The 16,578-nt window shown below is 39.0% G+C and overlaps 1 protein-coding gene across 1 annotated transcript in view; it reads right to left on the bottom strand.

The window, feature by feature from the left end:
- Positions 1-11,860: 11,860 nt before the first annotated feature.
- Positions 11,861-16,578, bottom strand: part of LOC126977104 (gustatory receptor for sugar taste 64e-like) — a 36,565-nt gene continuing 31,847 nt past the window's right edge. Inside the window, exons 8-10 of the mRNA XM_050825796.1 lie at positions 13,865-14,027; positions 13,134-13,223; positions 11,861-11,935 (exon numbers count right to left, since the gene is read on the bottom strand). Of these exons, the coding sequence (XP_050681753.1) occupies positions 11,861-11,935; positions 13,134-13,223; positions 13,865-14,027 (328 nt within the window). The remainder of the gene's footprint in view (positions 11,936-13,133; positions 13,224-13,864; positions 14,028-16,578) is intronic.

Raw genomic sequence — 16,578 nt, 5'->3', positions numbered from 1 at the left:
TCTTCAGAAAACACTCCGTAACCCGTTCCAGACCTTGTTTTTGAGCCATCAGTGAAGATCCAGAGCTCCTTTCCATTACGACACTCTTTCGGTTCTTCATGCAGCTGTATTTTATATTTCTTGTCAAAAATAAATTGCTTTGGAGACCTCTCACTTACTGCCAGCAGCAGTAGTTCCTTTATAATCACCTCATTTAGGACCTCTGAAGAAGCAGATTTATTGGTCTTCCAAAGATTTTGTGTTTTTAACCTTGCCGCAGCAGAGGCTGCCTCTTGTTTTATGAATAGGTGTAGCGCTGGAAGATTCAGCATGGCTTCTAAAGCTGCAGTAGGTGTAGTTCGCATACATCCTGTAATGGCCATACAGGCTAGTCTTTGGAAACGTTGTAGTTTGTTACATATGGTTTTACATTAAGTGCGTGGCCATCAGACTACTGCGCCGTAACATAACATGGGACGTATTACCGTTGTGTAAAGCCATAGTACGATATATGGGGCGAGACCCCATGACTTTGCTACCATTCTACGGCATTGCCAGAAAGATAAAGTAGCCGTTTTTATTTTCGCCTCTATATGGGCACTCCAATTCAGCTTACTGTCCAGTAATACTCCTAGATACTTTACCTCGTTTGTTAGTTGGAGTTCAGTATCAAACAGTTTTGGTAGTTTGTAGTTTCCCAGAACTCGTTTGTTAGTAACATTATCAGTTCCGTTTTTGTTGGATTAACTGATAAGTCGTTGTTTTTACACCATTTTTCCACGATGTTCAATGCTGCATTTGTTACTTCGCATACTGTATTAGCAAACTTTCCGCATATTAAAATGGTTAGATCATTTGCGTAACCTACAGTATAGTATAGGTTTTGGTTGAGGGTGGTAATCAGATCGTTTACAACGAGGTTCCACAAAAGAGGCGAGATTACACCTCCTTGGGGGCAACCTTTAGCAACAATCGCTTTTTGTGACTCACCTTCAGCAAGTAATATGACTCTACTTTTCAGCATGTTATCAATCCATGTGTTAAGTGTTGTACATACTCCATGGCGTTGTAGGGCATCCTTTATTTTGGTGAATTTTGTCTTGTCGAAGGCACCTTTTAGGCACCAATGTTTTCTGAAAGTGCATCTTCTATTACATTTACTACAGCTTGCAGTGCAGATTCAGTGCTTTTCCCTTGACTATACGCATGTTGATTAGGGTGTAAGGGTATTTTTCGAAGGTAGTTTTCCCTCAGTTCTCTCTCGCATAGCCTTTCCAGAGTTTTCAAGATGAAGGAGGTAAAGCTAATGGGTCTGAATGATCTAACATTAGAGTAGTCACTTTTACCTGGTTTTGGTATGAAAATCACTTTCACCTCCCTCCATATTCGGGGTATGTATCCATGCGCTAGACACGCCCTGAATATGTCAATCAGCAGGTTTAGAAGGGTCTCTCCCCCCCATTGTAGCTCTTTTCAATAAAAATATACAATATTGTACAGTCGTTTCTATCGCTTTAAAATAATCACAATCTAGTCCCAAGCTGTCCGATCATTTAGATATTCAGCAGTGGAGTAATAGGATTTACGACAGAGCCATTTTTTTATAAAGCATTTAAATTTATTTATAGATAATGCCTGAACAGTGGCTGGGACCTTATTATAGAAGTATATACATTTACCCTTAAAGCTATTATGTATCTTATAAAGCCTACTAGAATTAGTTACAAGCAATCCTTTATTTCTAGTCTCATAATAATGAAAATCACTATTAAGAGCAAAAAGGTGACGATTTTTGTGAACATATAATATTAAATTTTCATAAATGTACTGACAATGAACAGTCATAATATTTATTTTGTTTAAATTTTTCTTTGAGAGACTGTCTATAACCAAGCTGATATATCGCTCGAACAGCTCTCTTTTGCAGAGCAAACACTATATCAATGTCAACAGCATGGCCCCATATATTTTTACTCCAGTAACGGTTTACTGGAGTAAAAATCTTGTCAAATTCCTCGCAGAAGGAATTGAAGACTAAGTTATAGTAAAAATTTGCAGTTTCACCACAGTGTAAAATGGTATCGTATTTACCAAATTATTTCTAAACCTCTCAAGACGGCTACCCGTAACTGGTATAATGGTCACCTTTTTTGGTCTGACATTGTCCAATCTTGTATTTACTTTTATAAGTTGCCCACTATGGTCGGACTGAAGATTATTAATTATGAGTTTACTAGTAATAGTAACATCTGTAAAAATATTATCTAAACAGGTTGCTGTTGTAGAAGTGATTCTAGTAGGTTCCCAAAATACATTGAACAAATTAAAACTTTGAAATAAATTTTTAAGGCTAGTACAATTGGCCGAAGGTTCAAGCAAGTTTATATTAAAATCTCCACACACTATAATTGACTTGCTGGTTTTTCTAAATTTAGATAGTACCTCCTCCATTATATGTGGGAATTGTTCATATGATGCAGTGGGGGGGCGGTATACACTTACAATAATAAATTGCTCCAGTTCTATACAAGCTATCTCAATTAGTTGTTTTATAGAGATAATTAGGGAACCTCCATGTATTGCCCTACTTCTACACAACGAACTGACTACTTTATGTTCTCTAAAACTAAACTAGAGCTAATGACTCTTACACCAATGTTCTGTAATACATAACATATCTATATACTTGAGATACCTTGTATATTCTGGTGAACAATATTTATGAGCTTTATATTATGATTATCCCTAGCAGCGACATTTATATTTGGTGAATGTTGCCTATTTTGTATGATATTGCAAGAGTTGTCCTCCCTTGTCAAATAACTTAATTTATATTAATTGAAGAAAAATCTTCATTGTTATATATTTGTACATTGTACATGGTAGTACTAACCCCAATAGAGGCTTGTATGTCGATTTTCGACAATTTTGCCCAATAGAGGCATGTTTATTAAATAACACTACAGAGGAAGTAGTTTGTTGACAATAGTAGCTTTACTATAGTAGCCGGCTGTCGCTTAATTCTAAATTGTAGGTATAGGTTACCAGTGGTTATTTTTAGTTTATAGTTAATGAATTTATTTGTGCTAAATAAAATTAAATTTTCATTATTGTGGAATGTCGCAGTATACAAAGTTGTATTTAATTTAAATATTTTTCTATTTTGCTCCTGTCTCAAATCCGAGGAGTATGGGAATGTACACATCAACACTTTAGATTTGGTGTTATTGCAAATTAATTAATTTTTCTATATTTTTAATTAGGTCCTTATTTCTAATATTATGAGTGTTATTACTAAACATTATACCTATGATTGTTTTAGCTGTTAGATTTATTTTTGGTATGGAATTTATGAGGTTATTGAAAGTTATAATGGGTAATGAACATATGAACCATTTATCGAAACTGCTAGATGCAATTGCTAAAGAAGGATTCCGTCTGAAATTAACAAAATGTAAATTTGCAGCACAGTCTGTAAAATTCTTGGGACACATAGTAAAAAGTAATACAATCCCACCTTGGAAAGATAATCTCAAATCTATAGCAGAGTTTGTAGCACCACAAAACAAGAAACAGATAAGACAATTTCTCGGTAAAGTAAATTTTTATAATAAATACATTCCGAATGCTACAATAACTCTTGACCCAATACACAATCTACTTAGAAAAAACATAAATTTCGATTGGTGAGCTGATTGTGAAAAAGCTTTCCAAACAATAAAAAATAATTTAGGCTCTGCCCCAATTCTAGCTATTTTCGACCGAGAAGCAACAACTTTTATATACACTGTATAAAAGGAATAGGCGCAATACTAAAACAAACACAGAAATGTGGAGAAATCAAACCAGTGGCATACTTTTCAAAGAAGTTGAATGAATCACAAAAGAAGAAGAAAGCCATATTCTTAGACTGCTTAGCCATTAAAGAAAATTTAAAGTTTTGGCAACACTGGCTAATAGGAGAATAATTCACAATTTATACGGACTACAAGCCACTAGAAAATTTAAACATTAAAAACAGACCAGATGATGAACTCGGAGACATAACTCATTACTAATGGGTCTATAGTGTGTTATATTATAAGGGTCTCCTTTCTTGTATAACAGTACTATTTCTGAAATAGTCCACTGCAAGGGTGTGGTTTCTGTGGTTAATATTTAGTTGAAAAGTCGAGTGAGATTAGTTATTATGGCGGGTATATATTCTTATAGCTGCGGTCATTATTCCATCCGGACCAGGACTCTTATTCAATTTCATTTGTTTTATGTGTTTTATAACTTCCGTCTCTTATAAGTAATATAATATGTTGTAGTAATGTTTTAAATTCAAAGTTTTTCCCATTACTTGTGTTTAGTTTAATGTTCGTATTAAATTTGTATATTTATAGCGTATAAGTGTTGAGACAGTTACGAAGTCACAATGGCTCAAGCTGAAGATCGGCGCTGAGCATACATAATATGTGTGCCAGCATATGCCGAGCTTGAGCTTATTTGCGGCTAGCGTTCCAGTTGTTGAGAGATGAGATTGTTTTATTGTTTAATTTCAAATTGAATTAAATTTAAGAATTGTTTTATTTTGTGTGTTTTTTTTTGCTGCAAATAAAATATTTTATTATTATTATTTTATTATTATTACCTATCACAATACAACTTTGAAATAAAATACAACCCAGGTAGAAATAATTCGGAAGCGGACTGCTTAAGCAGAAATCGTGTGCTTGAAAGCCATGAAAACCAAGAAGATTACTTGAAAACGGTAAATATTGTAAGGATTGAGGAAATATTGGAGGACCAGAACAAAAATCTAAAGAGCAAACATAGTTTTATTAGAAAAAATGGTATATATTACAAAAGGAACAACAAGAAGAAAAAAATCGTTTTATCCGAAGACTACAGTAAGATATTAATAAAAAAGGTACATGAGCATTTATGTCTTGTAGGAATAAATCAGATTGAGTCAAAAATAAGGCCTTTCTACACAGCACCGAATCTACTGAATAATATAAAATCGATTTGCAGTCAAAGCGAAGTTTGTATAAAAAAAAATCACGATTGAATAGAAATTATGGACTCATGTCATAATTAGGACCGGCAGAAAAACCTTTCCAAATCATGTCCATAGATGCAATAGGAGGATTTGGTGGTAACAGATCTTCAAAAAAGTATCTACATTTGTTGATGGATCATTTCACACGTTATGCTTACATTTCATGGTCGAAGACACAACTGACTAAGGACTTTATAAAACTGGTAGTCCAAGTAATCAAGGACAATGAAGTTGAAATATTGCTCTCTAATCAATATCCAGCACTGAATTCAAAAGAATTTAAAAAATATTTAAAGGACCACTCTGTTAATTTAATTTTTACAGCAGTAGATGCTCCTTTTTCAAATGGTCATAATGTAAGGTTAAACCAAACGCTGGTAAATAGGATTAGATGTGTCCTGAATAGGAAAGAGAAAAGAACAGCTTGGACAACCGTGGCAATGGATTGTGTGAAAGCATACAACTCAACAAACCACACAGTGACAGGTTATTCGCCACTATATCTGTTAAGTGGGGAACCAACCGATGTACTACCATTTGATCTAATAAAAAACCAAACGGAACCAATACAGCATTTCTCAGATCAAAAAAATCACATGAATTAAACAAGGCTATATTTGACAAAAACAGAATAAATTACAAGTTTCAAAAAGGTGATATGGATAACATAATGGACTATAATAAGCTAAACAGATCTAAAATGGATGAACTAAGAATTTTTGAAGAAGAAGAAACCTTTTGAGATAGAAGAAATGATATCAGATTCATTATGTAGAATCAACACTAGAAAGAATAAAAAGTCTTTGGGATTGTACCATGTGACAAAGCTCATTCCTCAGTTGGATTATTCAAACTAACCCTAACTAGTTTGCACTTCTGAGGGGGGGAGATGTAAGCTTTGTACACTGTATGTTGTGTACATAGCCTAATGTACGAGTATGTGTACGCCGCCTAACAAGTATGACGTTACACATGAAGAATGGCATTGACAGGAGCACACCGGAGGGAGAGAATTTAAGCCTGCATGTGGAGGGATATATTTCTAATTGTATAAAAGTAATGAAAATAAATAATTTTCACAAAATAACTAGTTTAACTTAAGTAAAGTAATTCGGTGTCGATCTTCTAAAATATTGGAAGTAAAAAACATTTAAGTGTCGATTTTCTATTCTTAGGTTAGTAGATTCACAGTGTGTAAATATTTTTGAGTATTTTAATTATATACAAAAAATATTTCTCTTTTTAGATAAATCAAGTTGTGCGTTATTTACTCCAGTCTCATCTAACATATTACATATGTATATATAATTTTGATTTTCAGAAATACAATAATAACAAGATGCAAGGTCCGGACTGTATCGTGGATGCGTCATCAGTTCTTCAAAAACTCATTTTTTACCCAAGTCATGGGTGGAATATGAGGACGACTTGCTGCAAGGGCATTTTTCACAATTTGCTTTACCTATCAGGTTCAAATCAATATGCCCAGGTTTCGTCATCGGTGTGGTGTCAATATTATAAACGGCAATGATAGTCCTGTCAAATTATTTGGCATTTTTCGGTTCCATTCTTTACGCAGTCGTTTGTGGTCATTTGGTATCCATCAAGTGCAAATATTTCGTTCAGGTATGGATGCAATATTTTTTGCACTTGGTTCATACCAATAATACACCAATATAACACAGTATGAATTTGATGACATGTATTTTTTTATCAATTTCTATCAGTTGTCGCATGTCAATTATAGTATATTACGCACCTAGGGAGAAACCCCGCGATTGCCATTTTACCACAACAAATTCGTTGAACGCATCACCAGACTCCACTCTTTCACTATTGAAAGATAACATTTTTCAATGTGATAAAATCTTTAAATTTTATCATGTTTCTGGCTCTGATGTTATAAAAGCTTTTAAATCTATTAAACATAAGGCGACAAATGATCTTTGGGGCATATCAGTTAAACTTGTCCAGTCTTTGATTGATATTATTGCGCCAGATTTAGCTATAATATTTAACAATTAATATCATATAATATTTAACAAAGTCACTGCTTGTGGCGGCGACGTGGGACGGGTCGTTCCCTTCCCTAAAATATGGTCGAGGGAGGCGATGGCTGGCCCATGCGTCATGCTCGTGAACGGGCGCTGCTTGTGGTGGCGGGATGATCCTGTTGCCGGGGACTCGGTTTTTGAGATTCTTTAAAGTTATTGTGTATATATATATGTATGGATGTATACATGTTTGTTTATTTATAATCGCTTATAAAATGCTCACAGAATACCTTTATTGATTTATGGTGTATGTGCATGATGCAGCTACTGTTCTCAATAACTTATGTATTAATTTACATTTATTTTTTTTGACTTACTCGTGTAAGACATTGACTATTTGACGTTTGAGTGTGTTTGTTGCATCATTTTACATTTTACATATTATATTGTAATTGAAATGATCTGTAAATCTTGATATAAAAGAGTGGCAATGAGTTTCTTGCTACTTCTTCTCATTAGCTCAACCCTTTACGATGTAGCGGTAGATTCAATTAGAAAAATATTTTATTTTTTTGACATTCATAAGTGTCATTTCCGTGACCTACGTGAATAAACTGATTTTGATTTGATTTGATTTTATTGACACACTTGCCTTTGGCTCGGGTGTCAATATTAGACCAAAAGCGAGCTTGTCATCCATGTGGGAAAAAAAAATCTTTTTGCTCCAAAAAATCGCCGTGTGTAGCGGGCCTTCATGAAAATCGTCACAGAGACGATCACGTCTACGTCGGAATTGACTGAACCTGGAATACACAAAGCTACGAGATGGAACTTCATCACCAAATACCTGACAACTTTCTTATTGACAGTGAAAATCATAAATTATCGTAGTAAAATATCATGGTGCGAATATTTTCTCTTGTTGAGTTTGTACCATTGGCCACACAATTTTCAAACTGATGCTGCCTTTAGATAGACTGTGACAGCTTTGAACACGTCGAGTAAACAGTTAACCTCTCTTATCAGCAACACACGCACGCTAAAACAATCTGATCAACAAATCGCGAGTGTAAGACGTAGCTGTCATGCACACTAAAGTAATTAACCTGGCCTAGTGTCATGCGTTACCTTACAGCAAGACACTCTATCTAGACGTATAAATTACGTAAGGGTGCCACAATGGAAAAACAATTACTTATTAGAACGCATAAACGAATATTTATTGTAAAGCAGTCATGGAAAATAAAAATAGCATTGAATCACTTACCAATATATTACAGATTTTACAATTACAACTTTTAACTTTCAAATATATTATAAAAGGTACTCTCGTAATTATTTAACAACACTTTAACACTACAGGTTGATAAATTTAATCCTGAGCAAGACATATTTTATATACCCTTAGGATTAATTAGAGGAAAGCCTCTCCTCACCCCCTCTCCTCTCCTGGTCTTCCACTACTCGCCTCACACTTCACACTGCTGCACTAGCGCCACCTCTCCGACACCCGCTCCGCACTTCACTTTACTCGTTACATTATTTATTTCCAAAGTAGAAGCAGTACTTTGACAACAAAAAGCATTGGAAAGCATCAATGTAAAGTATAATGTCTTTAACATATTTTAATTAATTCTCTAGATGGTAGGCGGATACGACACTGGGCAAATTTATTTAATTTTCATAATATCTGCTACTTCTAGACAAAATTGCTAGAATAACGGTTAAGATATACAATTAGTAGTGTATAATATTGTCAAAGTAGTGTTGGTAGGTAGGTTTACGAGTGGTAGTGCCATGTTGGGTCCTCACGGACACAACCGAATTGGGCCGGCAAGCCCGGAAAAATACATCTCCCCCACTCGAAACCGGCGTGAAATAGCGGCTATGCCACTGTGTTTCGTCCGGTGAGTGGGGTATCCGGAGGCTTACACCCCCCCTCCCAAATACAAATGGCAGCACAGATTAAAAATAGACTACTCCAGGACGGTACCAGGCTATGCAGCCCTGGAGAATCCGTCCCTGTGCGTCCACAATGTCCAAATTGCCCAGGCTGCCCCGCGTATTCTGGAGGGGGCAAATCTTCGCTGACTCGGGGCAAACAGAGCAGGAGGCTCAAACCACCCTCCTCCATACTCGCTGTGGACTTTTGCAATATCAGGGGGCTTCGCTCAAATTTTAATGCCGTCCACTTTCACCTGGAGACGGCGAAGCCGGCCCTGCTCTTTTTAACCGAGACCCAGATATCCTCCCTGGCTGATTCATCTTACCTTTCATACCCGGGGTATAATTTGTAACATTCCTTTGTACCACGGGCTGACGTATGCGTTTACGTCAGGGAGGATATCTGTTCTCGACGCCTGAGTTTTCTTGAAGGACAGGACCTATCCATCATCTGGCTGCGTGTAGACTGCGATGACCATCCGCAAATCTATGCATGCCTGTATAGGTCCCATAGCGGTAACGCAGAGTCTGATCGGCTCCTCGAACACATCCAAATGGCTACAGATTCCGTGTTGGAGCAGATCCCCACTGCAGAGATCGTGTTTCTAGAGTTATTGCTGACGCAAAGTCGAAGCACATTGGCAGAATTGGCGAGAGACTTCTTGGCACGCCTTCCCTCGGGAACTCGTGCGTTCAGGTCGCTCGCCAAGGCTGTCCAAGGAAACTTCTGCAAGCCTGGCTGGCTTCCGCCACTGCACAGGGATGATGACCTGCTGGCCCATGACGCGAAAGAGAAAGCTGATCTCCTGGGCTCCCTCTTCGCGTCCAACTCGACTCTGGATAACCAAGGTGCACCACCACCGCATATTCCGCGGTGCGATTTATACATGCCGGAGGTAAAAATCCGGCATGGCGCCGTGCTTAAGGCGCTTCTCACCTTGGACATTCACAAATCAAGTTGGCCCGATGGCATTCCCCCGATAGTGCTGCGGACATGTGCTACGGAACTGGCGTCGGTCCTTACCCGTCTTTTCCGGCTCTCCTACTCATCAGGCGTAGTCCCGAAATTATGGAAGGCGGCTTTAGTGCACCCGGTCCCTAAGAAAGGTTTACGCTCAGATCCATCCAACTACCGCCCCATTGCCATTACCTCCATTTTCTCCAAAGTAATGGAGTCGATCATCAACCGCCAGCTCTTGGGATACCTAGAGGGGCACCAGCTGATCAGCGACTGCCAGTACGGATTCCGTCAGGGTCGCTCAGCTGGTGATCTTCTTGCATACTTCACCCATAAATGGGCGCAAGCGGTTGACTCGAAGGGAGAGGCGTTGGTGGTGAGATTGGATATAGCGAAGGCCTTCGATCGGGTGTGGCATAAAGCGCTTATAAAAACTGCCATCCTATGGGCTTCCCGAGAAGTTGTGCAAATGGGTCACTAGCTTTTTGGCTGATCGGAGCATCAAGGTTGTTATCAACGGTGCATGCTCCGAGTTAAAACCCATAAACTCTGGTGTCCCGCAAGGCTGTGTGCTATCCCCTACGCTGTTTCTTCTGCATATCAATGATATGCTGCAAATCAGCAATATTCATTGCTATGCAGACGACAGCACAGGGTATGCTTCCTACACCGGCCGTGCCAATATGTCCCGGGATAGCGTTGACGAGAGCCGGAACAAACTTGTGTCTGAAATCGAGGCTATGCTTTGCAAAGTCTCGGAATGGGGCCGACAAAATTTAGTCCAATTCAACCCCAAGAAGACACAAGTTTGTGCGTTCACCACTAAAAAGTCTCCCTTTGTCGTATCCCCTCGATTCGAGATCACTCCTCTTACTGCCACAGCCTGTATTGGCATACTTGGTGTCGATATATCGAGCGACGTTCAGTTCCGTGGTCACTTGGAAGAGAAGGCCAAACTGGCCTCTTAAAAGCTTGGTGTACTCAGCAAGGCGCGACAGTACTTCACTAAAAGCCACCGCCTGCAACTTTATAAGGCGCAAATTCGGCCTCACATGGAGTACTGTACTTACCTCTGGGCGGGTGCTCCCCAGTACCAGCTTCTTCAATTTGACCGCATACAACGAAGAGCGGCTCGAATCATCGACGATCAAGTCATCTCCGATCGGCTTGATTCTTTAGTATTGCGTAGAGATGTGGTTTCTCTCTGCATCTTCTACCGCATTTATCACGGGGAGTGCTCAGAGGAGCTGTTCGGGATGATTCCAGTGGCCGAATTCCACCACCGGACATTACGTGCAAAGTACCGCATCACGTAGACGTCTGGCATTCCACGACCGCTCGTTTTGTTCGAAATTTCTTGCCTCGCACAGCCACTTTGTGGAATCAACTACCGGCAGCGGTCTTCCCGAACAGATACGACTTAGGGACCTTCAAGAAAAAGCATACTCCCACCTTAAAGGCCGGCAACGCATTTCTTGACACACCTGTTGTTGCGGATGTCCATGGGCGGTTGCCTCTCCTCTCCCCATCCCGTGAGCCTCTTGCCCGTTTGCCCCCTCTCATATAAGAAAAAACAAGATGGACCGACGTTCTTGTCAATCAATATCGCCGGAATCGGTTGGATGAGGGCAACGCAGGACCGATCGTCATGGCGATATTTGGGGGAGGGCATTGTCAGCAGTGCACCTCATCCAGCTGAAATGATGATTAAAAGGAAGGGAGAATGGAAGGGTCCTGTTTTGGGACGTGACTTGCGTGACACTCTGGCTCCTCCTCATTTCCCAAGGTTTTGGTCCACGGATCAGCCTAGCTATCCAATGCTGAAATAATAATTTAATTGAATATCATAAAATCATAGAATTGTAAATATAGCTTTAAGAATTGTTTTTAGTACAGTTATTTGGTTGTTATGATTACAATACATGTAATGAATTATATCTATTCAACATTCGTTTGTGTGACGTCAGAGAACTGCAACAAGACTAACTCATATGTTACTATCGTCCCAGCAATCTGAAAATGAAAATATCTTATAGTACTTGAAATTTGCAGACATATTTGGGTCTCTGGTTGAGATACTTTGATAGTATTTCGTACATCTGTGGGCAATGAAGAACATGTGTCCAGTTGCAAACATAAAAAGATGTTTAAACGGCTTCAAAAAGAAGGTTGTCAATTCGATTGTTATTTTTTTATGTATGTACACCGATTACTTTGTTATGTTTTAAAGTGATTACCCTCACTTCTAGGATTACAACACAAATAAAATTTGAAAAACAAAATTTTATGAACGATGCGGGACTCGCACCCACGACCTCTGGCGTTCCGTGCCAGAGCTTCCGTGCAGTGATGGTTAGACCAACTGAGGAAACCGTTCGAGTGACGTATCATCATAAGATCTTGTATGCCTTGTTCAACTCTCAGCTTGTGGCTTCATCTACAGGATCTACTTTACAGTTGATAACCTGCTCAACCCCAATAAATATTGGCATATTAGGAAATTGACTTGAGATCTCGCTCTCGTAAATCTAAACAATTTGTTATATTTTTAAAGTGAAAACCATCACTTCTAGGATTAATACTCCAATAAAATTTGAAAAACAAAATTATATGAACGATGCGGGTCTCGAACCCACGACTCTAACCAACTGATCACTTCGCGGATTCGACAATTTTTTGAGTAATTATTCCTTTATAAAGCTTTATTAGCATGTTTATTTGATTATTTTATGTTCTGAAATTACCGAATCAAAGTTAATTATTCTTTTGCTATTATAAAGTTTATTCATTAAGGAGTGAGTGAGAAGAATTTCAAGGTTTAAGCCGGAAATTATTGTATCTGTAAAGCAAACCAGATGTTACCTAGTGGCGTTACCGAGATAAGGCGTAGTAGAGGTGTTGGTTGACGTCGACTCCCAACCAATCCGCCGCAGTAGAGTTGGGCGAATGTGGCTCACATTAGACTACATCACCCACCACCAGCTTGAGAGAACTCTGAGCGATAGATAAAGATGTACGGCGATATGTTCTCGGGCTGGGAGGCGCACTTTGTATGAGATACAATTACCCTCACCGATTGTGAGGACATTTGATCTGTTGCCACCTGAGAACAGTTCGTCTCAACGGACGCTTCTCGCTGTGCCGCGGATATTTGCAAAAGTGTTTCGTGATTCAGCCAGTATGAATCAAAAGGATTTTAAATTAAACTTACAGTGAGAACCAATCCTCTTTTGATCTGAAAGAACTGTAGACCACTCAACGCGACAGTGGTTCCATGTATCTGGTCCATAAGCCTTCGCATCTAGAACAGTGAATGAAAATACGTCTAATTTTTACCTCAAGCGCTGAAATTTAAGATTTTTTATGAAATCAAAAGGCTCTGGCTCCTTCTCATGTCCAAGTTACTTCAGTTGGTGCTGGGGCTGCTGCTTCGACTGCCGAAGACAGCAAGCGTCGTAAATATGTTGGTCTCAGTGAGTCATCTTTGTGCCGTTTGGTGTCGAGATACTTGGCCCTTGGGGCATAGAGGCGTGGAGAATGTACAAAGGACTATCTTCGCACCTCATTAAGGCTACTGGTAACCCAAGTGCTGGCAGTCAACGGATCAGGCTAGCTATCCAACGCGGAAATGCTGCATTACAATGCAGTGCCGCTTCTTGAAAAACCCAAAAATTCTGAGCGGTACTACAATTGTGCTCGTCACGGAAATCAGGACTCTTAAATTAAAAAGCGGGAATTAAGCTATCTGTGTATTGTATATTGTTGAATTTACATCAAAAGTTTTTCCCATTGATTTCAACAAAATGCCAAAACAAACAATGTAATTTCCTTTTATTTATATCTTAGAATATTTATACGTCTAGATAGACTTTATCTAGAGACTCTATCTAGACGTATTCATTTTCTAAGATATTTATTTATAAAAGAAATAATTATAGTCACCTCAATATTAAAGTGCGACGATGGAATATCATACAATATCTGAGCAGGCGCCAAGCTCGCAGTGTGTACTTGTGCCGCTATCAGCGAAACACTCAGTGATCGAACGACGAGGAATATAAACGAATACATGAAATACACTGCTTGCTCGTATCCTTGTAATGGCCTGCAAATAGAACATTTCATGTAATGTATATTATAAAGATCGTAAATAGCAGCAAATTAGTTTATGATTCAATTTTAATTTCAACTTCTTATTAAAACTTGCAACGAAATTTCGTCAAAATCAACTTCATATCTGGTGATAATAATATATTAACACCAGGTTTTCATTACTTGATGCCTTCGCTAAATTCGCAATATTCACTGTCTTGACAAAATTTCCAATGATCATCTTTAGGAACGCTGTAATTAACTCGCGATTCATCAGTCTCAAATCAGGCTGGATAGGCCACAATCCTCGAATGAATTTCAACTAAGGCAAGCTTTACTGTAATCCCCAAGTACCCTTTATTTACTACAATCTGTCTCCTTTCTGGGACATTCAGCAGTATGTTGGTTGGTGCTATCGCTGGCGCGCTCGGTATGTGACCTGTGTCACATCCTCAATGTTAAAGTAGTAGCTGTGTTTACTGTGTATGAGGTGATCGTATTAAATCTTGGGGTATTTTGCGTTTTAGGCGTCGCGCTTTGTTGTGATTTTCCATAAGTGGCCGAGCCAGAGTATTTGGGTGTATTTCGATGCGCTCTTTGTAAATTCTGGTATAGCGTACAATTTCCTCTCTTACGGTTAGCAGGCGTAGGTCGCGGTGTAATAATTCGTTGGGTACAAACCAGGGGGCATTGGTTATCATGCGGAGTACTTTATTTTGAAACCTTTGTAGAATTTCAATATTTGAATGGGAAGCAGTACCCCACAGTTGGATTCCGTACGTCCAGACGGGCTTCAGTATTGCCTTGTATATGAGTATTTTGTTTTGCAGAGACAATTGAGACTTTCATCCAATGAGCCAGTAAAGTTTTCTCGTTTGGATACCAAGTTGCTTTCGCTTAGTGAAAATATGTTTTTGCCAGGTAAGTCTTTTATCTAAGTGCAATCCAAGGTATCTCACATGATCTGCCTGTGGGACTACAATGTTGTTAACTCTAACTGGAGGACAAGAGTCTCTTCTTAAAGTGAACGTTACATTAACAGATTTTGTTTCATTTGCTTTTATCCGCCACTTTTTGAGCCATAGGGATATGTCATTTAACCCTTGTTAACTTTTGTAAGGCTGTTTTTGGGTCGCTATGTGTAGCTAGTATAGCGGTATCGTCAGCAAAGGTTCCCGTTATTAAGGATTCAGATGTCGGCACATCCGCAGTGAAGGGTAAGTAGAGTATGGGACCCAGTACGCTGCCCTGTGGAACTCCTGCTTTTATAGGGCAGAGATTAGACAGTGCTTCCCCTTGTTGTACTATGAAATGACGCATTTTTCAATTTAAATAACAATCTGCACTCGGTCAAACGCTTGAGATATGTCCAGGAAAGCACTGGTGCAGTAAAATTTACCTTCCAGTGCTTCCATGATATATTTTGTTAGTCTGTGTACTTGGTCGATAGTGGCATGCTTGCTGCGAAATCCAAACTGGTGATCAGTAATAAGCTTCTTTTCTTTGAGTACAGGCAAGATTCGTTGTAGCAATAGAGATTCGTATATTTTAGATGGAATAGGTAACAGACTGATGGGTCTATACGATTTCGTTTCTTCAGGTTGTTTCTCTGGCTTAAACAGCATTACAATTTATGCGACCTTCCACTCCAGAGGAAAGAACTGCAGTTAGGTCATCGCATTAAAGAGTGACGTAAGGAAAGTTATACCAGATTCAGGTAGTTCGTGTAATATACGGTTTGTAATAAGGTCGTATCCTGGAGCCTTTTTTGCGTCCGATTTTTTTTATAATTCGGGCAACTTCTGTTTTTGTAAATTTAAGAGGCGTCTCCTGCGTATCTTTAGGACTGTATAAGTGGTTAGTAATTTCTGCTGCATCTTCTGGTGAGCCGTCGTATGGGTGAGGAGTAAAGACGTTTGAGAGGTGCTCTGAGAAGATTCTGGCTTTCTCTTGGTCTGTCCGTGCCCAGGTACCACCAGATTTTCTTATAGGAGGAGAGACGTTGACGGGCCGTTTTAGTCTTCTAGTGGCTTTCCATAAAGAATAATCTGAGGAAGCAGTAGCAGCCAGGCTGGTGAGATAATTATGAAATCCGTCATTACGATCTTTCTCTAGAGTACGCTTTAGCTGTCTGTTGGCGTGGTTAAGTTGTTTTTTCGCAACACTCAAACCTCTGGTTGTTTGCCAGCGTTTCCGTATTCTCCTCTTTTTGATTATTAAATCAAATATGTGTTTCGCTACGTGGGTATCGCGGTTTCTAGATGATAGTGGTGGGGTCGACGACCAAGCTGCATCTTGCACACTCTTGTTGAAATATAGTACCGCTTCTGTTATTTCATCTTTTGATTTGAGACTAACTGATTCTTGGAATGCTTTTTCTGTAAGCTCACGAAATAGGGACCAGTTAGTTCTTTTGTTATGCAGAGCGCATTTTCTGATGCATTCTTGAGGGGTAGTGTGTAGTTCTACTATGATTGGAGAGTGGTCTGAGGATAGGTCCCAGCAACTCTGACACGATATGATATTCTTTGCGATTCCTTTGCTGACACAAAAATCTATAATAT

This window comes from Leptidea sinapis, chromosome 43, assembly GCF_905404315.1.
Source record: "Leptidea sinapis chromosome 43, ilLepSina1.1, whole genome shotgun sequence".
Lineage (NCBI taxonomy): Eukaryota > Metazoa > Arthropoda > Insecta > Lepidoptera > Pieridae > Leptidea > Leptidea sinapis.
Note: the sequence above shows the minus strand (reverse complement) of the source record. Positions and strands in the feature narration are given on the sequence as shown.